This window comes from Schistocerca gregaria, chromosome 1 (assembly GCF_023897955.1).
Source record: "Schistocerca gregaria isolate iqSchGreg1 chromosome 1, iqSchGreg1.2, whole genome shotgun sequence".
Classification (NCBI taxonomy): domain Eukaryota; kingdom Metazoa; phylum Arthropoda; class Insecta; order Orthoptera; family Acrididae; genus Schistocerca; species Schistocerca gregaria.
In genome coordinates this window covers 1,139,110,829-1,139,138,128 of record NC_064920.1, presented here as the reverse complement: position 1 = coordinate 1,139,138,128, position 27,300 = coordinate 1,139,110,829, and the positions used below count along the sequence as shown (strand labels likewise).

Here is a 27,300-nt window from a genome sequence, read left to right as displayed (position 1 = left end):
TTGTTGATATGTTTTTAATAGTTTATCAGTTACATTACTACACTACAACACACCAATCATCAGAAAGTGAATTCAGATTAATTATTAATAAAAACCTGTTACAAGTTTAAAACACTTTGAAGTGCAAATTACTGGCAGATAACACAGATTACAAGTTTCGAGAGAGGGATACAAAAGACATTAAAGGAAGTTCACTTCCATATAGCACGTGTTCCATGGTAAGAATACCCTCCATTTCAAGGTACAACATTGTTCGTGACTGCCGAAGTATAGCGTAATAGTGCACATGTTATGCATCTAACATAGAAAATTTAACTCATCATAAAACACTGTGACTGAAGAATTAACAATATCCTCAAAATACTTGAATATACAGCGTTCGTAATACTTAAGAATGCTACAAAAACACAACTTCATACCTCGAATCCACAAAAACAATAAAAGATGCCGGTACTGATTATGGCGGTCTATAGAGCAGGTTGCTTCATGAGATCCTAAATGGGTCACTAGACTGGAACACTGGCTAGAGAGCATATTCCTAGGTACTGTCCTCCTACATCTTCCCCTACTGCAGTTACTTTCAATTTTAAATTTTACTATTTACTTATTTTTGCGATGTATGAACAGAAACATCTTTAGGGGCCACAGAACCCCGTCTGCTTAGGAAACAATGATTTAAGTTGATTAAATCCATCGTGAATGAAGAACTGCAAATGTTATTTAAATTGGTGACTCACTTCCGTATATTGTGCTACAAGACACCGTTTCGAAGTTGAACATACACATTGTCAAATCGAGGTGTTATGGAAACAATATGTGCTGCTACACGTCATGGTCGTGGTGCTGATGAAAGTAACGGTAATTTGGTTACTGAATTGCCAGAATGAGATTTTCACTCTGCAGCGGAGTGTGTGCTGATATGAAATATCCTGGCAGATCATTTTGGAAACATACCCTATGCTGTGGTTAAGCCATGTATCCACAATATTCTTTCTTTCAGGAGTGCTAGTCTTGTATGGTTCGCAGGAGAGCTTCTGTAAAGTTTGGAAGGTAGGAGACGAGGTACTGGCGGAAGTAAAGCTGTGAGGACGGAGCATGAGTTGTGCATGTGAAGCTCAGTTGGCAGAGCACTTGCCAGCGAAAGGCAATGGTCCCGAGTTCGAGTCTCGGTCCGGCACACAGTTTTAATCTGCCAGGAAATTTTGGTTACTGAATTATGTACGAAACGAATAGATCCTTATGTTTTGGGGTACTTACCTTGCGTTGCATTTCGGTATCCACGGATTCTAGTCACTGATATTATTCTATCCAGAATTTTAATCCGATCGCTGAACATTTTTACTTCAATCATTGCTTCTTGCATTCTTCCCAACACTATTCTCAGAAGGAACATGGAGGGAGGCAAGATAGAGATGCCTGAAGTATCCTCCGCCACACAGCCGGAGGTTACCTGCGGAGTGGAGATGTACGGTGCAGTCAATAAGTAATGTCACACATTTTCTTCTGAACGCAGGTTGGTTTTGTTTAATATTATAGTACGCGATGTTATTACTCATTCTTTTGGCTACAGAACCCTGTTATTTAAGAGAATCTCCGTTTAATGCGATGGTCTTACGCCACATTACTGGGGGGACCTGAATGCCCGCGTGGTGTCACTCTACTGGTCAACGTCAGAGTCTTGCTGCATCAATGGCCTCCCCATTACCCAAGTGCTGCTTCCCGCCGGTTGTACCCTTCGCTGATCCAAACAAATGAAAGTTATTAGGTACCAGGTCCGTGCAATACAGTGGACGAGGAAGAACAGTCCAGTGAAGTTTGGCGACCGCTTCATTGCTTGTCACGGTACTCAACAAAAAATTGTAGCCATTAACGTCGTAACGCGTGAGCAATTCTGCATAGGTGGTCCATCCTGCTCTTTATGGTCTCCTGTTAGCCGGCGAGGAACCTAGCGGGCACAAACCTATGAGAACCCCAACGGGTGGAAGAGCGTGTTAGCACTGCCAACAGAAACGTCCAGTTGAACAAAAAGGTGTTTGACTGTGATCCCGTATGTCACCTCGAAAGAGAGTGGCCGCACGTTCCAACACTGCAAGATTCAGTGCGGGAGATCGGACTGGTTGCGCGACCTTGTTATGATGACAGACGACTCTCACAACGACTCACCGTGCTTCTGTTCACTGCCAGGTTGTCGTAGACACACTAAAAGGGTCTATGAATATCAGCGACGGACTCGATTTTCTGCTAAGGAACCTCAGTGAGAACTGTCTGCTTCGATATCACCTCCGTTACAAATGCCATTATGAAGGCTGCATGTAGTTCCACCACCAATCGGAACTTCAAGAAAGTATAGGGGTGAAGCGGGAATATTCCATGAAGTCCCACAACACGAAATTGGCCAAAAAAGTGTTGTTTTACTCACTCAACGCCCCTCGTCGTCGGAAATGGGCTCGGCTGTGTGTTCCAAGAAATGTGTAAAAATGTTTGTTCGTGTGTGTGTGCGCAGCTGCTGCCTGGAGGGAGCGCGTCGCGCATCGAGACGACGTCGGTGGCGGACGCAACGGGCCTGGAGACGGCGCGCTCTGCCCTGGAGCTGGAGGCGGCGGCGTCGCTCTTCGTGGAGGGGCGGCTGCGGCTGCGCTGCCTGGCCACCGTCTTCACGCTCTTCCGCAAGTCGCAGGAGCTCGTCCTTGCCGAGGACACCCCGCAGCTGGCGCCCGTCATGGGACCCACCGCGCCACACAGCCTGGATGGTGAGCCATACACATAGTGTAAACATACACACCTCCCAACTAGGTAGGACCGCATGTAAGTGCAGGACATCTAGAGGGCCCGCCCCGCGAGAAGGGTAGCGGTGACGGAACGCTCTACCTGGAGTACGTTAAATTTGTGCTGCTTGAGGCTTTTCCTCATGGATTACTTGCTGACAGAGGTCTACAAATTCTCTTTCCAGCCTGCCTGCCCCTCTCTCCATCGCAACTAGCCGCAATAGAGACACAAGAGTACATGCTTTCTGAAGCACAGTGGTTAAAACATGCCAGTTTGGGTGCTGTGAAACTGACAAGCTTCATGCGACGCGTTCAGTCTGCTGCAGGGTTCATAGGAGAGAGAGAGAAGATCCAACGAAGAGCAGCGAGATTCGTTACAGGATCATTTAGTAATCGCGAAAGCGTTACGGAGATGATAGATAAACTCCAGTGGAAGACTCTGCAGGAGAGACGCTCAGTACAGGACTTTGTTGAAGTTACGAGAAAATATCTTCACCGAGGAGTCAAGCAGTATATTGCTCCCTCCTACGTATGTCTCGCGAAGAGACCATGAGCATAAAATCAGAGAGATTAGAGCCCACACAGAGGCATACCGACAGTCCTTCTTTCCACGAACAATACGAGACTGGAATAGAAGGGAGAACCGATAGAGGTACTCAAGGTACCCTCCGCCACACACCGTCAGGTGGCTTGCGGAGTATGGATGTAGACGTAGATGTAGACCTGACAACGGGTTAGGTTATCTGTCCAACGTGACTAGTCAAGTATATGTTTCCATAGGTAGCTTCGATGCAGCTCATTTTCTGTAACAGTGAGAGCAATAAAATAATCATACCAAATTTAAAGGAGATTGAGGACTGTACGAGTACACTACGAGATTCATAAAACAGAACTCAGCAGGGCATAAGTGTTTGTGTGTTTCTGAGGCAGTTTCAAATAAATCGGGAGGCTGTCGCAATGCGAATTGGGTAAAAAGTTGTCATTCGGAAACCTCGAGTATGTTACTTCATTTTCTAAATTTGACCAGCAGTTTCTTCATTTCATAAATATTTCGAAAAAGGATAAACTGTATGTAAATGAGTGCTAAAAACGTGAAGCCATAGAGCAGTTTATAGGCTTTCTAAATTTATAGTTACATTGATTGAAATAGAAAATAAATTATGGCGCAGTTGACATTACAACCAATATTCTGGTGCTGTGCAACGTCATGCGAAGAAAGCTTAGTATGGAAGAAAAGTTCTTCATTGAGCCATGTACTTATTAAATTAAGATAATTCTAAAAACGAACTTTGTGTTTGCCAAACTGGATTTGGGGAACTTAGAATGAACTATTTCGGCAACTTAAAATGAATTCAGCGAACGCAAAACATAAAAATAATTAAAATCTCTATAACTGGGATTATTTTTGGCTGGAGCACTTTGCGGTTACAGAAACTAAAATTCCAAAACCATACTTTGGTTTGCGTTGCAACGTGATAGACATCTTCAGATTTTTAAGAGCAAACGATCTCTACTTTCAGATATGGTTCTGCTTCCGACAGAAAACATGTTTTAGTGTTGACTGACTATGGCTCTAATTGAGAATAGCCATTACTATTAGAAAGAGGGCAAAGGTGTAAAGGAAACTGCTCATATCGAAATATGTAAGCCACAAAAATACCGAAACCGAAAAAAAGGACAAGTAAAATCCACCTTTTTGTGGCCTACAATAGGCCAAAATGAATATAATATTTTGTACTGGGCCTCACCATGTGATACTCACGTAAAGAGACACAAAAGTGGAAGCAAACAGAATAAACTGCTACGTCGCGCACCGCCGCAGGAACACGGGCAGGCAAGAAGAGTCCTGTAGCATTCTTTGGTAGGTCATAACTTGGATTGGATGGGAGTAAAGCAGCATGCCCCTTCGGCTGACATCGTTCGGCAGCTTGCCTAACTGGCTAACGGACAAGCATGTGTAGGTTAAAAGCGCAATGTGTGTGCCTCTTCTTGCATAAATGGGTTCTCTGGAAATACGTCGGATGTAACTGTGAAATCCCCACTACACTTCATCATTACAGCTCACTGACATGTTCTGGTGCGACGAGCACATCGCTGAGCTAAGCTAGAAACCTCTTATCTAAGTGTGGATGTGCAGGCGTGGAAGCGTCAAATTCGGCGGTTTTTGATTGTATTTTGATATTTCAAATAGTTACTGCTGTATTTTCGTCTGCAGTTTCTTATTGCTTCTAGAAATGACCCTCTTAATTTAACGGAAGGAAATGAACGAATCTGAAATACTTTTGCAGGTCTTTGACGACGATTATTCAGATGTTCCTAGTGAGAATATAGATCCGTATGACATGTTAAAAAAAAATGGTTCAAACGGCTCTGAGCACTATGGGACTAAACTTCTGAGGCCACCAGTCGCCTAGAACTTACAACTACTTAAACCTAACTAACCTAAGGACAGCACACACACATCCATGCCCGAGGCAGGTTTCGAACCTGCGACCGTAGCGGTCGCGCGGTTAAAGACCCCGGCCAGCCGACAGTGTGAAAGGAAGTTTTCATGGTTATGAAGACATTTTCAGTGACATGCCTGTATAGAAACATAAGGTGGCAGTGTTCTCAAACGATTCCGAAAGTAACTATGAAAGTGATTCTGTTCCTGTCAATGATCCATTTTGTTGAAAAGTTAACGCCAGCTATGCCAGTGCTCGAGTGGAATGGCTTAATTAGTCATTTGGTGGAAAATTACAGAATAAAGGTTTTCTCAGAATTTCCTGACGTCTAGTTTCACAAAAACGAATAATAATTATTTGAAACTAATCAGGGTAATTAGGGAAAACTTGATTATTGATTTATGTGAAAACTGAAATGTTTCACAAAGAGCCGCTACTAGCTACGTAAATGAAGTGTAATAATGTTCATCTCTTCACAGTTGAGCTATTTTGTGCGTAAAACTTTGCATTGTGGTAATATTTAGCTGTCAAAAATTTTCCTTCGAATTTAGATGTAAATTAAAGCATTTCGGGAACAGAAGGATTCAGCAAAGCAAATTTCAATAAGAACACGCTTTCGGAACAAACCCTGAACATAAAATAAATTGAAAAACGGTCGGTAAAATGTTTTATCAAATGATTTGCGTGGAAGTAAGAAATATTGTCGGTAGAATCAGCAGTGATTAACGTCATGAGAATTGAGATGGCAACATAAATCAGTAAATTGAAGTTATGTAATATGTCTCGATAGGACGTGTGCCGTTTAATTAAAAAGGTAATAGCAATAATAGTAAAATGTTTTGTGAAGTTCAAATCATTTTAGGAATGAAATAAATAGGAGATGTGGGGAAACTGAGGCCAAATGGCTGTAAGAAAAACATGAAGTAACTGAAAGAGGAAAGATTGGCGGGAGGATTGATTCAGTATATAGAAAAGTCGAAACAACCTTCGGTGAAATTAAAATCGAGGGCGGTAACATAAAGAGTGCAATGGGTACTCGACAATACAGAGGAGAGAGCGGATTGGTGGAAGCAGTAAACTGAAGGGGTCTGTGAGGGGAGGGACTTGTCTGACGTGATGGAAGAAAAACAGGTCTCGGCAGGGGAGAGATAGGGAGGTCCAGTATTAGAATTAAAAAAAAAAAAAAAAAGCTTTGGATGACTTAAGATGAAATAATGCAGAACGAATAATTAAAATTCCATCAGAATTTATAAAACCGTTGGGAGAAGTGGGAAAAAAGCGACAATTCAAGTTGACGTGTAGAGTGTATGGATCTGGCGACCTTCCGACTGACTTTCAGATAAATATTATCCATACATTTATACCGACCGCAAGAACCGGCAAGTGCGAGAATTATCGCACATTCGTCTTAACAGCTCACACGACCAAGTTGCTGACATGAAAACAGGAGAATAGCGAAGAAAATTTAAATCTCTTTTTGATGACAATCTGAGTGCCTTACGAAAGATAAAGGCACCAGGGAATCAGTTTTAACGTTGCGGTTAATGATGGAAGCAAGACAAGAAGATGAAGCACATTCAAACACCTGTCGATCAGGAGAAATCGTGTGCATGTTCTGAGGTAAGGTATAGAGGAAGACAGGTAATATACATTATGTACAAGAACTCAGAGCGAACAAGAATACTGAAAGACCAAGAATGAAGTGCTCGAATTAGAGAGTATATAAGACAGGGATGTAGTCTTCCGCCAAAACTGCTCAACCCTTACATCGGCAAAGCAATGACGGAAATATAACTGAGTTTCCAGAATGGGACTAAAATTCTATATAGTGATACGTGGACTAAGGGGTAACCGGCACAGAAGGGGCGAAGAGTTTGAGGTGTGGCTCTACAGAAGAAAGTTGAAATTCGTACGTCAGTCACTGACATGAATAATGGATTACATGATAGAACAACTGGTAAGACATCAGGGAATAGCTTCCATGGTACTAGTGGAAGCTGTAAGAGGCAAACATCGTAGAGGAAGACGGAGATTGGAACACATTGAGCAAATAATTGAGGACGAAAGTTGCAAGTACTTCTCTGCTGAATTCGTGGTGAACCATATCAAACTAAAGACTGATGACTCAAAAAAGGGTTAGAGAAAAATTTGACGAGCCTTTAAATGATGCTCGAAATCATGTACAGAAAACGCAGTGTGTCAAATATTTCACAAATGTACTTCATTTACTGCCCTTAGATATTTAGCAGACGTAGTCCATATGCTCCATAATGAGACAATGAACAGCCACTGCAGATACCTCTGTTTGTTCCGAACATGTGTGTCGTTGATGACCGACACGCGAGTCTTCCACGGTGCAACAGGTTGGTCCGAGGTACAAGTTCCGACAACTTCAAGTAACCGAGGCTTTTCAAAAAAAGGTAGTTCTAGTACGTATAAGAATTCCTGTTACCTTCGGGATATCGTAAGTAGGGCTAACTCGTCTACAGCATGGAAGACAGGTGCGTCGATTATCGACGACGCACATCTCTGAACTAGAGAGAGAAATAGGCTGTCGGCTAGCTTTCTTCCAGTAAGGAGCACAATATAGACAACAAGAGTTGTTGTTGTTGTTGTTGTGGTCTTCAGTCCTGAGACTGGTTTGATGCAGCTCTCCATGCTACTCTATCCTGTGCCAGCGTCTTCATCTCCCAGTACCTACTGGAACCTACATCCTTCTGAATCTACTTAGTGTAGTCATCTCTTGGTCTCCCTCTACGATTTTTACCCTCCACGCTGCCCTCCAGTACTAAATTCGTGATCCCTTGATGCCTCAGAACATGTCCTACCAACTAATCCCTTCTTCTGGTCAAGTTGTGCCACAAACGTCTCTTCTCCCCTATCCAACAAGAGTACCAAAGTTAATGTATTAGTGTCTTTGTAGTGCGACAGCCTCATTAAAGAAGCGGTGGAAACTCGCAACTCGACGAATATTGTGAACGGAAATAGAAGTTCCCACCTTGATAGAACATAGGGTAAACCGCTGGAATAAGCATATCGCTCCAACCTTAAAGAGAACTATTTATCAGACCGTGTATGACGCTTCGGTAGCTACTTAAATATTCAGATGACAATGACGGAAAGGTCACACGCCAGCACAGACGCGTATTCCTGCGTTGGCTTTCGACAGAGGGCAATTGGACGAACAACTAAAGTGCATGCGCCGAAGACCTTGGTTCATATTCCGATAGATGGTGTACCTGTCATTCGCTCTAGGTGTTAGTTAAGCAGTGCTTTCGTCGAACCTGAGCGTGTCGGTCAGCCGCACCAATGAAATATTTTGGGGATTTGCTGTTTTCATTAACCTTTATAGCTATCACTATGAAATGTTGACTTCTTTTGTTTTTAGCACACATTTTTATCTCAATGGACTTGAATATACATACGTCTTTCTTGTTACTAAAATACAAGGTGGTTATAATTAAACCTTCGCTACTTGCGCCAGCGCGGACGGATAATTATTTACCGTATGAGGACCCAACTTTATAGGCATGATGTTCAGGGTGTGGGCTGGGGATTGGCGTTGTTAATATAGTGTCTTGACTTGATGTTAGGCGGCGGTACTGGAACGCAGAATTGGGGTTGGAACACATGCACTAGTGTGCATTACAGATGGAGCACTCAGGATGGGTCTGAGCAAAGTGAGCAAGGATTTGCTCGTTAATCTGTTTTTGCGAAACGACAGAAACTGTGTAGTTGCTCTCTGCGAGTATCGCCGCTTTAAACGAATACGGACAGGCCCTCTTTTCGTACCAGGTTAGAAGAACGTGGTTTGGAAGTTCGAAGGAACTGGCGCTTTTGGGAATTGTCCCTTGGAGAGACTGACGACCAACTGCACCACAACTTGTTGAAGATGTTACTGTTGGCATGGCTGAGAATCGTCGACGGAATATGCGGTTTTCAAGCTGTGCACGAGCTGTGTCACGACAGCTAGTCACTCCATAGTCAACTGTTCGCAAAGCACTGTGAACAATTCTGAAACGGTTGCAGGCTATCGTGGACGGAGATGGTCGTCACATTGAGCAATATTTGGTAACGGGAAACTAAACATGATACGCTTATGATTACGTGGATAATACTTTTGAACATGTCCTTAGAAATGTTCCCACATATGGTTCAAATGGCTACGAGCAGTATGGGACTTTACATCTGAGGTCATCAGTCCCCTAGAACTTACAACTACTTAAACCTAACCAAAGTACGGACATCACACACATCCATGCCCGAGGCTGCATTCGAGCCTGCGACCGTAGCAGTCGAGCGGTTCCGGACTGAAGCGCCTAGAACCTCTCAGCCACAGCGGTCGGCTATGTTCGCACAAAATTTCTTTGTGCTATGATCACTCGTCTTTCAAGGGGCTCTCCCACTTAGTGAAAGGTTAATTACAATCACCTTGTACTTGTAAATATTTTTTGTCTTTAAGACAGTGGAGGAATTTCAGATAATGTTTTCGAATTCAGACAATAAGCCTGTTCGTCTAATGATTCTAGTTCAGTGTCATCTTTCAGCTACTATGCAGCTACTGGCAGAAGTAAAGCTGTGAGGACCGGGCGTCAGTCGTGCAAGGGTAGCTCAGATGGTAGAGCACTTTCCTGCGAAAGGCAAAGGTCCTAAGTTCGAGTCTCGGTCCGGCACACAGTTTTAATCTGCAAGGAAGTTTCAACTCAGATTTTATAATCAATTCTATCGTACATGGCTTCGTCTTTTCCTTCATCTAGACGCTTTCTCTGTCTTGTTGGCTTTTCTTCGTGCTTTAAAGTCAGTTATGAACTGAGTGTTACGCATTTCCTCTCGGTCTAGATGCCACAGATGTCTGGTGATGTTAACACCAGTAACGGATCCCCTTCAGCACCTTATGAGTCAAATAAATACCGATACCACTAATCCCCACGAAAAAAAAAAAATAAAAAAATCTTTCAAATTGCTCTAAGCACTATGGGACTGAACATCTGAGGTCATCAGTACCCTATACTTAGAACTACTTAAACCTAACTAACCGAAGGACATCACACACATCCATGCGAGAGTCAGGTTTCGAGCCTGCGACCGTAGCAGCAGCGTGGTTCCTGACTGATGGGCCTAGAACCATTCGTCCACAGCGGTCGGCTCCCATTCAGAAGTTTTTATCCCAACAGACACATAGTTAGACACACGGTAAGGAACTGCACTAGCTTTAGCATTCCTCTATTTATACCACTACTGAATACCGTCTGGACAGGCAAAATGATAAGGATTACATCAGTCGATGATCGGTGCACTTATGCTCCCCATGCAGTTTGGTTCATTTCCTTCAAATTACTTGCATTATACTTATTACCATGGTGTATTACAGCAGAAATACATTTATAACTGTATCATATCAGCTATCAGTAATGGTTTTATCATCAAATCACAGATACAAGCCTGAACTGTGAAGACAGCTATTTAATATGACAATGGTACCAACCGAAGTTTCTACTACAAATGAATGAAGTCCACAGGCTTCTAAACCTTGTGTTTCAGAACACGCGGTAGATTCAGCATGAACTGATCACAAGCTGGAAAACTTTTCTGAGAGAACACATAATACTGATAAACGAAATAATTTCTCAATAGTATGTCTTCATAAATTTTGTACCATTTTAAGCAAAAAATACGAAATTATAAGCGTAAAAACTGACAGTTTATTTTGCGTCAGTTTGTGGCTTCTACGCCTAAAAATAAAAGGTCTCAATTTAATTTGGTGCAATTGGGCCACTTATAACAGCAAAATCTGTAGACGTAACTGTTGGTATGGACTCCATTGGTTCAGGTCTTTAGCAGACAGCCGATATGAAGTAAGTCCAGATTCACTCAACCTCGTCATATTCGCTCGCGTTGGATTTGGCGTGGCACCCAGTTGAGTACGTGACACTTCAGTTGACAAAGCCTCTAAGGTTTTAAAAGAACAATTAACGAAATTTTTGGAGTCTGAAGTGAGTCATATTTCACTGAGAGCTCCTTTCTTGAGCACCTTGTTTCATCCGAACCAGGATCCATAAAACGTCATTCGTTATTTCCTAATATCGAGGATTTTAAAACCATTTTATTAAATGTGTGAAGAATGTATGCTGGAAGCGGGATCATACCTTTCAATTGGATCCTGTATGTGTGCCACCAAGTAGACGCCATTTTGATAAATTATGTGGTTGGAAATCTCTGATGCGTCTCTCACCTCGTTAACCCCATTTGGATTAATTAGCTTGTGGTTTGATTTTAGTTTTCTGACTCTAATCGTACCCTGTACGCCTGCCGTCATGTGAGCTTTCAGTTGATACAAGTACGTAGTTAGTAGTCTTCAGGTTCATATGTTTTAGTAGCACCTAGGTGTCTTCCACAAGGTAAACCCCATTTTGATGATTTAAGTAGTTGATAAATTTCATCTTTACACTTTTTAATTGTACTCCACACATTTACCTCTTAGCGAACACCATATAGAAGATACAAGTTGTTTGTGGGACGCTGTGGAACCAAGTATAGTGATGGTGAGGGTATTAGATTAGGAGATGAGACATTAAAATAGTTGGTGAATTTTGCTATTTAGGCAGTAAAATAACTGATGATGGACGGAGTGAATAGGATGTAAAATGTAGATCTGCAAATTGAAGAAGAGTGTTTCTTAAGAGGAGAAATTTGATAACACCGAATATAACTTTGGTTAGAAGCGAAACGTGGACGATAAACAGTTCCGGAAAGAAGAGAAAAGGTTTTGACGTGTGGTGCTATTAAAGAAATTTGTGGACTTGGTGGGTAACTAATGAGGAGGTACTGAAGAAAATTGAGGAGAAAAGAAATTTGGGGCACAATTTGAATAAAAGAAGGGACACATTCTGAGCCATCAAGCGATCACAAAAATAGTACTGATTGGAATTGTGGCGACGGGTGGGAGGGGGGGGGGGGGGAAGGAGCGTAAAAACTGTAGAGGCTGACCAAGCCTAGAATACAGTAAGGCGATTGAAATGACTTTAGGCTGCCGTAGTTATTTGTAGATGGAGAAGCTAGCACAGAATAGAGTAACATGGAGAGCGGCAACCAAACAGTCTTCGGACTGAAGACAGAATACGTTGTTAGTAAATCTCAGGCCTGTACTTTTAGCTGCACCCTGTACAACTGCAATGAGAGATAAAGGTTATTATAAGAAAAGTATGTGGTTTCAGAGAACTTACAATATACATACAGTGCAGCAGTTAGAAAGTGTGATCATTATTGTAGGCTAGTACATTTCATAGGATAAAACATTGCACAAACTGCCAAAGACGTTGACTCTGAAGTACACTCAATTCCCTTTCCTTTTCCTTTTCTTGAACCATAATACATTTGTTTGTTGATCCTTTATATCTGGTCTATACACCTCCTTCCTCTTAAGCTGCGTGAATGTTTTTCATGTATGTATTTTTATCATTAATGTTCCTATGTTTTACATGTTTCTTCTTAGTCCTGAGGAACTAAACATTTTATGTATCATAAGATCTGTTGTTGTGTGCAAACTAGATTTTCTTGTACGTTTTCACGGTCATTTGTCATCATTAGAAGATAATGATGTTCTGTCAGTAGCTTCAAAAATGTTCAAATGTGTGTGAAATCGTATGGGACTTAACTGCTAAGATCATCAGTCCCTGAGCTTACACACTACTTAACCTAAATTATACTAAGGACAAACAAACACAGCCATGCCCGAGGGAAGAGTCGAACCTCCGCCGGGACCAGCCGCACAGACCATGACTGCAGCGCCCTAGACCGCTCGGCTAATCCCGCGCGGCTCAGTAGCTTCTTTTGCTAACTTTACTTTATATCTAGCACAGAATATTACATAATTTTTTGTATGTGTAGATGGTTTATGATCACACTGACTATTGTAACCTACAAATATTCATGTTTTGAACATAAGCTTATTCCTACATTTTCACAAAGTGCTCTTGTACGATTTCAAATTTTTGCTAGAATAAAGTCCTTTCTTAGAGAGATAATACTGCATGCTTTGTTTACATAACTTGTTTGAAACGTAAATCACAAATTCACTGAAAATGCCAGGGATTTAAGTACGTTTTACACACTTGAAGGAAATAGTAGAACTGAGGTTATCTTCGAGACACCAACTGGACATATGAGTTGTCGATGAAAATCTGCCTGCTTGAGTCTTCTCGTATTTAAGAGACTTGAACTGGACGTATGAGTTGTCAGTGGAACACTACTTGCCTGAGTTTGGTCCTATTAGATTCGTCATTTACTCCCAATCTTCAAAGTGCAGTCAGTGATGGACATACAACTGCCTTACTGGCAGCCTCAAAGGCTGAAACTCTTCGTACTAGTCGCCATTGCCCACCTGTGGTATCGATACTGCAAGGTCAGTGCCCACATTGATAACCGTTCTCAAAGAACTGTAAATCTCTTCCGTTCTACATTGTACGGATACCTCAAGTCAACCACATTTTGATAACTTCAGTTGTTGGAAAATCTGGAGGATGGACGGGTGGTCAATATGCTATACTACCTTTCTTGAAACACTGTTTTTTCAACAGAAATGGTTTAATCTCGTCAATTTGACGACGCAGTAGCTGGTGCAGGTAGTAAAAGTCGAAGAAGAACAGCACTGCTACATGCCAGTCCTCGACTACTGCTGCAATCCGCATATCCTACGGAGTGGTTCGGCCAGGAAGTAGAGAGGGTCGCGGGCGGCTCAGAAGGTTATTTGAGATGGGGCCCCTCCATGCCCGCACCAACGTGGTGGCCAAACCAAAAGTTCTACTGTCACCTCCGTAAACATGTTAGTTATCTAGTAAGTGGATCACAGGATGCTGGGCTGTGACGTTATCCGTGCGTCTGGGTAAGACTAAGCATTAACACGGTCCATCAGGTGATAGATAGTGGACGAAACGCAAGTGAGGGTAGCGATTAGAAGAGCAGAGGGAAAAAAGTGCCATGGCTCGTGCCGTGGGGAAAAAAACCTCTGCGACAGTGGGATGGGTAGTAAGAGCAGTAGTGGCTAACTAGCTGCGATAGTTCATGCAAGGTTGGATTTATTAGTATCGGTATCATGCACCATTACCGTGACAAGTGATGGCGATGTACCACAATTGCTGCAGCCGCTACATTCCTGGAACAATCAAGATCTATATACAGCAGTGGGGGATCGTCCATAAATCATCTCACTGTGTGGGGGATGTGTGGAACTTGCGCACATGCAGTGTGCGGTACAGCTTCCCTACGTGGTTCGAGTTATTCGGCAGTGTATTCCAGCTGGATATCCAGTAATGGCGTCTGATTAACAGGGGCTCACCTGTACCGTTATGTTTGCGTATCCTTGGCCATAGATGTTAGGTCTTTGCAAGTATATCTTTTGGTCTTTCATGTTTCCATCTCTGGTTGTGGTCGTAGTTCCCCAGATTCAGAATAAACGGATTCTGCGAATGTCTGGAATTTGTGTATCGTCTTGCGGTGAGTTTGTGGAGGTGTTCCTGTGGCTGGTAGGGGAGTCGCCGCCCTCCGCTGCGGCCGGTGCCCGGCGGAGCGCTGTCGTCAGCGGGCGCGACACGGGGAGCAGGCCCGCAATCTCGGCCGGCGACATGCAAAGGGAGGGCCCGCTAAATTACGTGCCGGGCCGGCGCGCCTCATCTGCAACCTGCCGATGTTCTTATCTTAATAACTCCAGGCGGCGCCGCGCTGCTGCTGCGTAGGCGGCAGCCTGGCCTCCAGGCGGTCTCTGGGCAGGTGGCGCCACGCACTGCTGACTCTGTGCGCCATGGAGGCTGGTAACTGGCTGCTCCGGAGATAATTCCACTGCTGAATCTCCCTAGCCCTCGATAAATCCAGTGAAAAGCGCACTACAGAAGTGGCCCCTACACCGTCAGTACTATTGTCCAATGCATCCATAACCGTTGAAAGCGCAGGGGTGAGACTGAGGTGTTGCACAGTAGCATCCAACACATCAAAACATTTTAAAATACATATCAGTACCTGGAAATATTGCTTCGTCTGTGGGCAGTACTGACAATATCCTTGCCAATCTCTCACATACTGCACTCTCTGAATGTATTTGCGTTCGTTGTTGTTTTTGTACTGAAAACGAGTACAAAACAAGCCAAAACAGCGTCTTTATTACAGTACAGCGGTTTACCGTAGGTCTCTAGAAGTGAGTAGCGTTCCAAAGTATTGGAAAAGGGCACAGGTCATCCCCGTTTTCAGGAAGGGATGTCGAACAGATGTGCAGAACTATAGACCTATATCTCTAACGTCGATCAGTTGTAGAATTTTGTAACACGTATTATGTTCGAGTATAATGACATTTCTGGAAACTAGAAATCTACTCTGTAGGAATCAGCATGGGTTTGGAAAAAGACGGTCGTGTGCCACCCAGCTCGCGCTGTTCGTCCACGAGACTCAGAGGGCCGTAGACACGGGTTCACAGATGCCGTGTTTCTTGACTTCCGCAAGGCGTTCGATACAGTTCACCACAATCGTTTAATGAACAAAGTAAGAGCATGTGGACTATCAGACAAATTCTGTGATTGGATGGAAGAGTTCCTAAATAACAGAACGCAGCAATTCATTCTCAATGGAGAGAAGTCTTCCAAAATAAGAGTGATTTCAGGTGTGCCGCAGGGGAGTGTCGTAGGACCGTTGCTCTTCCCAATAAACATAAATGACCTTGTGGATGACATCGGAAATTCAATGAGGCTTTTTGCGGATGAAGCTGTGGTATAACAAAAAGTTGTAACAATGGAAAAATGTACTGAAATGCAGGAGGATCTGCAGTGAATTGACGCATGGTGCAGGGAAAGGCAATTCAATCTCACTGTAGACAAGTGTAATGTGCTGCGAATACAAAGAAATAAAGATCCCTTATCATTTAGCTAGAATATAGCAGGACAGCAACTGGAAGCAGATAATTACACAAATTATCTGGGAGTACGCATTAGGAGTGATTTAAAATGGAATGATCATGTAAAGTTGATCGCCAGTAAAACAGATGCCAGACTGAGATTCATTGGAAGAACACTAAGGAATTTCGATCCGGAAACAAAGGAAGTAGGTTACAGTACACTTGTTCGCCCACTGCTTGAATACTGCTCAGCAGCTATCCATACCAGATAGGGTTGATAGAATAGAAGAGAAGATCCAACGGATCATTTAGTAACCGCGAAAACGTTACGGAGATGATAGGTAAACTCCAGTGGAAGACTCTGCAGGAGAGACGCTCAGTAGCTCGGTACAGGATTTTGTTGAAGTTACGAGAACATATCTTCACCGAGGAGTCAAGTAGTATATTGCTCCCTCCTACGTATGTCTCGCGAAGAGACCATGAGCATAAAATCAGAGAGATTAGAGCCCACACAGAGGCATACCGACAGTCCTTCTTTCCACGAACAATACGAGACTGGAATAGAGGGGAGAACCGATAGAGGTACTCAAGGTACCCACCGCCACACACCGTCAGGTGGCTTGCGGAGTATGGATGTAAATGTAGATGTCGATGAATAAAACGGTCCCAGAACTGTGGGCTGTATTACGAGAGACCTTGAATAAGCAGTGCAACAAATATTTGTCAGATAGCATGTCGGTTTCATTCAAGATTCCGATACACCAAATTTTCCCCCACTCCTTTGGGTACAAGACCCTGTTTTTCAAAATAATCTCTGTTTAGGGAGATGGCCTTAAGCTGCCTTATTGGGTGCTCCTGTATGACAGCATGGTACCACTCTAGTGGTTGACGTCGCAGCATAAATGTCCTCCCCATCATCCACGTACTGCATCCCACGGGACGTGTCCTTCGTTGGACCAAACAATGGATGTCGGGAGGTGCGAGATTCAGGCTGTGAGGTGCATGAGGAAGAACGATCCAATGGAGTTTTGTGATCTGCTCCAGGTGTGTGTGGCTTTGCGTTGTCATGGAGCGGGCTTGGATGTGTGTGGTGTCCTTAGGTTAGTTAGGTTTAAGTAGTTTTAAGTTCTAGGGGACTGATGACCTCAGAAGTTAAGTCCCATAGTGCTCAGAGCAATTTGAACCATTTGTCATAGAGCAGCCGGAGTTCGCTTGCATTTTTGTGGCGACAAAAACTGCTCCCCTGTTTCTTCAATTTGCTGAGTTTGACGTTGCACCATGAAGGAGAACATCAGATAGAATAACCCCTTCAGGGACCCAGAAGTCCGTCGTCGTGACTTTACCAGCTGAGGGTGCGGCTTCGAACATTTACCTCCGAGGAGAAGTGGTCAGGCTCTGCCTCATGGATAGCTGTTTTCTTTCCTGTTCGAAGTGATGAACTCATGTTCAATGACAGCCAAAAAATTTGCACGGTCAGCTCCGTTAGGCGCAACCAGTTCGGCAAAGATTGTCCTTCTGTTTATCGTCTTCTGTTAGGTGGCGAGGAACACAGCGGTCATAAACCCTTTAAGTCCCTGTCGTAGAGGCCTTCAGTGTACTCTTTCCACCTGTCTGCTCTCTCCTCTGCATTTAAGAGTGGAATTTCCACTGAACTTCTGCTGCTGCTGCCCCTGCTTTTAACTCCTTCGAAAGCTGTTTTGACTTTTTTGTATGCCGAATCATTCCTGCCGACGAACATTACGATTCTTTGACGCTTTTCCCTGCAACCACTCCGCCTTTTCTTTCGTGCATTTTCTCTTTATTTCATTCCCAAGTTAACTGTAGTGCTATATTCGTAAATATCTCTAAACGGTTTTGGGCTCTCTTCTTATATTGATCTGTTGCGATATTTCTGCTGCTACCTGAAGATCTCCGCTGTAACCTCCCTGTCATACTTCCAACATTTCTCTTTCTACGGACGTCCATCCCTCTTCAACCGAACTATCAACCGTGGTATTGATTATAGTTGTATCTACAGCCTTACAAAAATTTGTAGCGCATTTCTATATTCCACAGCCATTTTGCATCCCACTTACACAATTATTCTTTTGGCCTATTCTCTTAAAGTTTAGTCTACTCTACATCGTTACTACATTGTCGTCTGACTCTGCATACGCTCTTGGGGACACATTATAATCCAGTATCTGATTTTGGTATCTCTATCTCAGCATGATATATTGCAGCTGGAATCACCCCGTGTCACAGAGTGTAAGCGGCCGTTGGGCGTCTTATGCATTATTGGTTGTCTCCTACGGCGACGTCGACTAGAAACAAGAGGTTGGCCACCGTTTGCCTCATGTTCTATTATCAAACACTGCGTGTGAAGGATTGTAACATATCTAAGAGGTGGTCCGACTCATTTAACTGTAGGTTTTTGCACCATGTGGCTGACGAAGTTGGGATTAAGTGTTACATATTGTATTGCATTTCTACCTCTCAGTGTCATTGGTAACTCACAGTAAAATATTGTGAGCTCTCGATTCACTGTGGGGGAGAAAAGTGCTTACAAGGTCTTTCAAGATCTTCTTGAGGCATATCTACAATTCCTGTGGCGTTTACAAAATGTAACCTCTATTACTAACCGATGACTCGATCTTCTCTACCTTCTCTTGCTGTCGCGCTCTAGATCCGCGTGATTACTAGATTAACATGACGTTTAACATACTGAATTACTAGTTCAGTATCCATACACAGTTTCTCATCCGTTTCGTTTTCTGATTGTGACTACTATTGTTGACATAGATTTTGATGAGAATAACATTATCACAGAAGTTGTCTCAGTAACACACTCTCTGCCCATACGTTATTAGTATTAATTTTTTTTTGGTGAGATATACCATGGAAGTTACTCCGTGATGTCTTAACAAATGTCCTACCATCCTGTCGCTTCTTCTTGTAAGTGAATTCCACACATAGCTTTCATCTTCGATTCTGCGGAGAACCTCTTCATTGAAACTTGGAGGCAGATTAAATCTTTGTGCCGGAACGAGACTCGAACTCGGGACCTTTGCCTTTCGCGGGCAGGTGTTCTACCAACTGAGCTGCCCAAGCACGACTCACTCCCTGTCCTCACAGCTTCAGTTCTGCCAGTACCTCGTCTCATACCTTCCAAGGCAAAGGTCCCGAGTTCGAGTCTCGGTCCGGCACACAGATTTCATCTGCCAGGAAGTTTCATACCAGCGCACATCCCGCTGCAGACTGAAAATCTTATTCTGGTAACCTCTTCATTGTTTACCTCCCCAGTGAAGCTAGTTTTCAACATTCTTCTTTAGCACCACACCTCAAATGCTTCGATTCCCTTCTTTTCCGATTTTCCCACAGTTCTTGTTTCACTATCATACAATGCCGTGCTCCAAACGCACAATCTAGGGAATATCTTCTTCAAATTAAGGCCTATGTTTGATAGTAGACTACTCTTGACCAGGAACGCTCTTTTTGCCAGTGAAAGTGTCTTTTTGTCTTTGCTTCGTCCGTCATGGGATATTTTTCTACCTGGGTACCAGAATTTCTTCTACATTGCAAACCCTGATGTTAAGTATCTCAATGTTCTCATTTCTGCTACTTCTCATTATCTCCGTCTTTCTTCGGTTTACTCTTAGTCTATATTCTCTACTCATTCAATTCGACAGATCCTGTAATTCTTCTTCACTTACACTGAGGATAGCAATGTCATCAGCGAATCTCAACACTGATATGTGTTCACAGTGAGTTAATCCCACTCTTCCGTGGTGGCCGAGCGGTTCTAGGCGCTTCAGTCCAGAATCGCGCGATCGCTACGGTCGCAGGTTCGAATCCTGCCTCGGGCATTGATGAATGTGATGTCTTTAGGTTAGTTAGGTTTAAGTAGTTCTACGTTTAGGACACTGATGACCTCAGATGTTAAGTCCCATAGTGCTTAGAGGCATTTGAACAATTTTTTAATCCCACTCTTGAAACTTTCATTTATTTCCGTTATTGCTGCTTCGTCGTATAGACTAAACAGCAGGGACGAAAGACACTTCCCTGTGTTACACATTTTTCGGCCTGTGCACTTCGCTCTTGATTTTCCAGTCTTATGATATCCTCTAAGGTCTTGTATATATTTTGTATTCCCCAGGGTTTCTCAGAATTTCGAACATCTTGTAAAAAATTTAAGGTGTCGAAAGCTTTTTCCAGTTCGGCAAATCCTATGACCGTGTGTTTACTTTACTTTAGTCTTGCTTCCACTATCAACCATAGCATCGGAACTGCCTCTGCGGCGCCTTTGCCTTTCCTAAAATGACACTGATCGTCATCTAACCTCAATTTTCTTTTACATTATTCTGTTCATTATTGTTGTTAGTATCTTCGATGAATGAGCTGCTAAGCAAATGGTGAGGTAATTCTCGCATTTTTCAGGTCTTGCAATCTTTGGTACTCCGTGAATAATGTTTTTTCGAAAGTACATTTTACACACTAACGTGAATAGTCGTTTTATTACCAGTTCCCCCAATGACTTTAGAAATCTTGGTCGGCTACTATCGATCCCTTATTCGATCTAAAGTCTTCCAAAGCTCTTTAACATTTCTTTTCTAATACTAGATCACCTATCTGTTCCCTATCGTCTTTTGTTTCTTCTTTCATCATATTAGGTAAGTCCTTCCCCTCATAAAGTCCTTCAGGATATTCTTACCAAGTATCCGCTATCTCCTCTGCATGTAACAGTGGACTTCCTACTGCATTCTTGATGTTCCAACCATTGCTATTTATTCCATTGAAGCGTGTTTTGACTTTTCTATGTGCTATAATGTAGCCTCTTCGCCTTAATTTACCTGCACTTCGAATTAGTTCATTTCTAAGTGACTTGTATTTCTATGTATTCCCGAATTTCCCTAAACATCTTTGTACTTCTTTCTTTCATCGATCTACTGACGTACTTATTCTGTTACTCACGGTTTCTTCGCACTTACCTTCTTTGTACCCATATCGTTTTTCCAATTTCTATGATTGCCATTTTTAGAGATGTCTGTTCTTTTTTAACTGAACTGCCTGCTGAGCCATTCCTTACCACGGTATCTATATCCTCAGAGAAGTTCAAGCGTATCTCTTCATTCCTTAATACCTCCGTTTTCGACGTTTTTAGAATTGATTCTTCCTGACTAATTTCTTAAACTTCAGACTACTTTGCACACTACTAAATTGTGATCTGAGTCTATATTTGCCCTTGGGTACGCCTTAAAATCTAGTACCTAATTTCAGAATCTTAGCCTGACCATGATGTGTTCTAAGTGAAATGTTCCTGTTTCTGTCGGTCTCTTCCAAGAACATCTCCATCTGTGATTTATCGAACGGAGTATTCTCTATTACAAGCTGAAATTTATTGCAGAACTCAGTTACTCTTTCTGCTATATTATTTCTTGTACTAACTCCAAAATCACCCTATCGTACTGTTGTTAAAGAATCCTACTCTAGCTACTCCATTTGCTGCTGCTGTATTCAACCGACGAGAAATTCTTCTTACCATTTCATTTTGCTGGTCTCCATTATACCTAGACTGAGCCTCACGATTTCCCTTTTCTGAATTTCAACTTCCCATACCACATTCTCATATTTCACGCTCTTACTCGCGGAAAGTTACCCTTTCCGTCGCTATTTAATGTTTTTCCGACTGTTGGCAGTTTCCTTCCAGAGATACGAATGCGGGACTCATCCACAGTGTTTTGCCGATGGAGAGTTAATCATGCAACTTTATTTCAGTTACAGTCCACGAAGCCTGCGGATACACACAGTCTCCTTAATGAAGTAGTTTCCAATGACTTTAACATCTTTATACACGTAACTACTGTCGATTCTTCCTGAGATAATTTCACACCGCACCATAAAGTGGTCGTCCTCAACCTATGTTAGCCCCTCTGCCCAGTCTGACAATGCCATTGGCATAACGAGTGTGACACATTATGCTGGAAGCCGCGATTGTTGATGATTTTTTTTCAACATTTTCGCCGTGGCTAAGCTCGGAACATTAGATAAAGGGTGTTTTGATTTATAGTCAAACTCCTAGACCGAAGATCGAGTATATATCGCTCCGATCAAATACTTCGTTTGCGATGCTCATCCCTTAGCGAAGACAAATCACATTTTCTACTCTCTCGGTGATACTCGTTTGTCATACTGCCGGGAAACCTAGTTAATTGAATTTACTTTCTCTGAGAATGGAGCCCATATAACGCTTCATCTGGGATTGTTCCATTTTTCCAGAGGGCAGCCAGTTTTTGTACGTACCGTGAGTAGTGCAATGGAACTTTTTTGAGCACTAAATAAACTTTCCAAAAGCTTCGTTACTACACAAAAACTCAATATTGAGATAATGGTCACCACTCACAAGTTCCCTGAGAAAGTTCTGTTACTAATGTAATGTTTTCACCTCATACATCAGCACAAGCCGGCCGGTGTAGCCGAGCGGTTCTAGGCGCCTCAGTCTGGAACCGCGCGACCGCAACGATCACAGGTTCGAATCCTACCTCGGGCATGGATGTGTGTGATGTCCTTAGGTTAGTTAGTTTTAAGTAGCTCTAAGTTCTAGGGGACTGATGACCTCAGATGTTAAGTCCCATAGTGCTCTAGACCATTTGAACCATCAGCACAAGCAGCTCTCTATAATAATATAAAAGCAGGAAGGTTTGTGATATAGATATCGGGATGTTGTAGGAATAGTGTCGTAATTTAGCTTTGTTGACATCTATTCGTGTATTCGTAGGGCATCCTACCTGATAAAAATATTAAGCACATTTCCTTAGAGCCAAAGACATTTCTCGAATCTGAATTCAGGATCGAAATTTGATACGGGTTGCAACAGTTTTAGCATAAATGAGTAAATCTGTCGTTGTATGATTGCTGTAAAATGCTGTCCAGCGACGCTACTTTAGTTTCTAAGAACACCCTACCCAGGTTGGATACCATATGCATCAGAAACTACTTGATTGAATTTCTTCTGTAGTCTCACGGATTTAAGTGAAGTTTTGGGTGGGACTGGTTAAATAAACTGCAAATATCCATTCGCAGAGAAGTATTGTTGCCACACGATCGATTACCTTCAGTATGTTCCAGTGCTGTTAATATATGACGGCAACAAGTAGCCATAATGATTTTTTTCTTTAATGGTTGAAAGAACACAGTGTCGTACAGTAATGCAGAAGGAGTGCAGCAAGCAACCACTACGTACCAACAAAATTTATTTTACTACCGTTTACAGACTTCGGCCGTTTTACACCTGTCGACGGAAGCTTCATACTTAGGTTCAAAAATGGCTCTGCGCACTATGGGACTTAATATCTAGGGTCATCAGTCCCCTAGAACTTAGAACTACTTAAACCTAACTAACCTAAGGACACCACACAACACCCAGCCGTCACGAGGCAGAGAAAATCCCTGATCCCTGACCACGCCGGGAATCGAACCCGGGAAACCGGGCGTGGGAAGCGAGAACGCTACCGCACGACCACGAGATGTTGGCTGCATTCTTAGGTTATTAGTATAAATCAGACATTATGTCCGAAATTTGTGACTCACTCTCCCAGCTATTTTTGTATTTCTTAAATATAGCATAATATATAATACTGTTAGCTTGTCCTCCACCAGTAATACAGTACAATACAAATACTACGATTATTGTACTCTTGTTTCAGAAGTCATTCTTATGGAAAAACACGATAAACTACGATTGTCTATTTTAAGCAATAACCTAAGACTGCACGTTCCGTAGGTGGGTGCTGCAACTGCCAAAACCAGTAAAGGAATGAATTAAATAACTTACATTGCTACAGGTGTAATAGTGTCGACAACAATAATTATCTACTATTTAGACGATTAGAGATAATTGTCGGCAGACACACAGTAGATACGAGCAACCGAGTAACATTCATTTTTCACTCCTCCTTATCTCATGCACTGAAGTACAAAATTTTATTCCTAATTCTCGTTTGTGAACTAAGATGTTGCTTATAAAAAAAAATTCTTAAATATAAGGTTAAGGATGGAAATTCAATATTTTAAATATAACTGCACAACAGTAACGGTTTCACGTAATAAAATTATAAACAGCAGACCAGTTGCAATGGTTAAGGGATTCTTTACCTAGGTTTCGACAAATATCAATTTGTCTTCTTCAGAAGGTAGCAATTTTACATTTGTAAGGACTAATGTACCATCACCGTTTTTACTATTGTCGGCATAGATCCATGTGTCAGAAATAAAATATAGACCTAAAATTAGGGTTTGACACGTAAATATAAAACAGCTCATGGATCTTGCAGACCTCACAACCGATTATGCCGACAATTGTAAAAACGGCGATGGTACATTAGTCCTTGTTGTTGTTGTTGTGGTCCTCAGTCCTGAGACTGGTTTGATGCAGCTCTCCATGCTACTCTATCCTGTGCAAGCTTCTTAATCTACCAGTACCTACTGCAGGCTACATCCTTCTGAATCTGCTTAGTGTATTCATCTCTTGGTCTCCCTCTACGATTTTTACCCTCCACGCTGCCCTCCAGTACTAAATTGGTGATCCCTTGATGCCTCAGAACATGTCCTACCAACCGATCCCTTCTTCTAGTCACGTTGTGCCACAAACTCCTCCCCAGTTCTGTTCAATACTTCCTCATTAGTTACGTGATACACACATATAATCTTCAGCATTATTCCTTAGCGTTTCGAAAGCTTCTATTCTCTTCTTGTATAAACTATTTATCGTCCATGTCTCACTTCCATACAAGGCTACACTCCATCTCGTGATAATGACATCCTCCTGAGTAGTCCCCGCCCGGAGATCCGAATGTGGGACTATTTTACCTCCGGAATATTTTACCCAAGAGGACGCCATCGTCATTTAATCATACAGTAATGATGCATGCCCTCGGGAAAAATTACGGCTGTAGTTTCTCCTTGCTTTCAGCCGTTCGCAGTATCACAACAGCAAGGCCTTTTTAGTTAATGTTACACTGCCAGATCAGTCGCTCATTCAGACTGTTGCCCCTGCAACTACTGAAAAGGCTGTTGCCCCTCTTCAGGAAACACACGTGTGTCTGGCCTCTCAACAGATAACCCTCCGTTGTGGTTGCACCTACAGTACGTCTATCTCTATCGTTCTTACTAATGTAAAATTGCCACCTTCTGAAGAAGACAAATTTATATTTGTCGGAACCTAGGTAAGGAATTCTTTATTCATTGCAACTGGTCTGCTGTTTATAATTTTATTAATGGTAATTCACCTGTCTTACATGTTGAGAATTCTAGATGTAGCAACGGTGATGGTATCGATCACTACATGTTACTGTGGTTACTTTTGCAGACGCGGTGAGCAGAGCTGCTTCCAGCTCTTCAGAAGCCGCCCTCAGCGTCCTTGGCTGCGTCTTCATTGCCGCGGTGGCCACCAGGTAGCGCGCACGGCACTGAGCATTTCCGGTACTGCGATTGGTCGGCCATGGCTGCGCGAGGGAAACCTCCGAGTGTGTAGCTCCAGAGGTGACAACTGGACTCAACTGCCGCTGACTGAGTCAGCTAAACTTTAGTGACTAAACAAAAAAAACAAATCCGTATAGATAAAATATGTTCTAATCGTAAACAGCTGTTAAGCAGTTTGTATAGTATTTTGATGCGAAGAAAAAAAAATTGGAAATAAGCCTAGAAGAAAACGGTAGCGAAGACAGCAATTCGTTTTGTAAAAATTGTGGACGAGCGGCGCAAACACAGAAATACTTTGGCTAGAGTTATAAAGGAAATAACAAAATATCCAGTAATTTTTTTTAGATGCGGGCTTCCAATAGTGTGGCAATTTAGATTTTACAGACAATGACCCTGCGAAGTTTACTGCCAGTTGCAAAATTGTGTTTATAAAAGCGATGTTTTGAGATTGGGTAACGGTTTCAATTCATTTCACTTCATGGAAGTAATCTGCAAAGAAAGAAAGGTCTCGGAAAATGCTCAATAACAGTCTTGTCGGATAAATAATAGCGTTTAATGGATTGTCCGCTAAGATACTTATATGTATATAATTACAATGTATATTAGAGTATATATATTCGTCTTGTATATTTGACATACTAGTTAATAAGATGTATTAGACAACTGTGTTGGGTAGTAGTTCATTGTCATACTTATTTTAAAAGTATATGTTACTCCTCCTAAGGTAATACAATAAAGGCTACTCCCGTCCGGGTTTAATCCTCGTTTTTGGTGCACCTGATACCTACTTGTTAATATTGTGGGTTTCAGAAAACAAAAGACAAACGGTGAAGATGTTCCAATGCAACTTGTGTTGGTCTTGAATATTTCTTTTGTAATTGGCTTGTATTTAGAACTTGTGTAAATTATAAGATTCCCTAAATTTGTCAGTTCATGATAATAAAAGGTTGTAAAAATTTGAAACTGATTTTACTTGAAACTATTGCCCAATCAGTTGTAGCTTCTACAGGTGACAGCAGTTTACGGTATTGCTACTCACTTTCTGTCAAACAAGTTGTTAAGCACATGGAGTTCTAATGTGGCTGTGATATTGAGTAGACGATTTTTTGAACAGTATTGTCTCCTATAAAAGCTGTTATTTCATATATACTGACAGTGAGCAGTAAAATTGTTAAATGTTCACATGAAGCGGGTTAATTAGACTGATGTACCTCACGAGTTAAAATATTTATAATAACTGATCAGCATTCTAATATACATACGCCTGGTTTTTCGAAGCATAGGATTCGACGTACTATGACTAGGCTTGACGTATACCGGTTCAGTATATTAGTACTCATAATGTAATAACAAACGTATTTTACTAATCTTCAAACAGATGTTTTAAATTTAATTTGACTGTTGGCTGGCTAATTTATCGCTAACGTCTTCTATCATTACACTTACACTAATGATTAACAGCATTTATAAAGAACTGAAAATTATGATACCAGCTGTCTGGTTACACCATACTTGCTACACATGTATAAAACTGAGGATTTACGTTTATTCGAACATCTTTGACACATACCGATGGAAGCTGACTTCCTCAAATATCAAATGATAACTACTTTCCGAAAGGTGGCTGGTCTAGTAACTTAAAGATTTTGAAATACTATTAGTATATCCTAATCACTACAATCTACGTAAGAAACTTGATCTTCATAATGGCAAAGACGTTTTCTATACACTCACATTAAATATGGTCGGAATCTTAGAG

At 42.1% G+C, this 27,300-nt stretch overlaps 1 protein-coding gene across 1 annotated transcript in view; it reads left to right on the top strand.

Moving 5' to 3' along the window:
- The window catches only part of LOC126293319 (cell adhesion molecule 1-like), a 786,156-nt gene extending 759,652 nt beyond the window's left edge, over window positions 1-26,504 (top strand). The window contains exons 5-6 of the mRNA XM_049986516.1: window positions 2,504-2,750; window positions 25,429-26,504. Coding sequence (XP_049842473.1) covers window positions 2,504-2,750; window positions 25,429-25,517 — 336 coding nt within the window. The 3' untranslated portion in view covers window positions 25,518-26,504. The remainder of the gene's footprint in view (window positions 1-2,503; window positions 2,751-25,428) is intronic.
- Window positions 26,505-27,300: the final 796 nt, after the last annotated feature.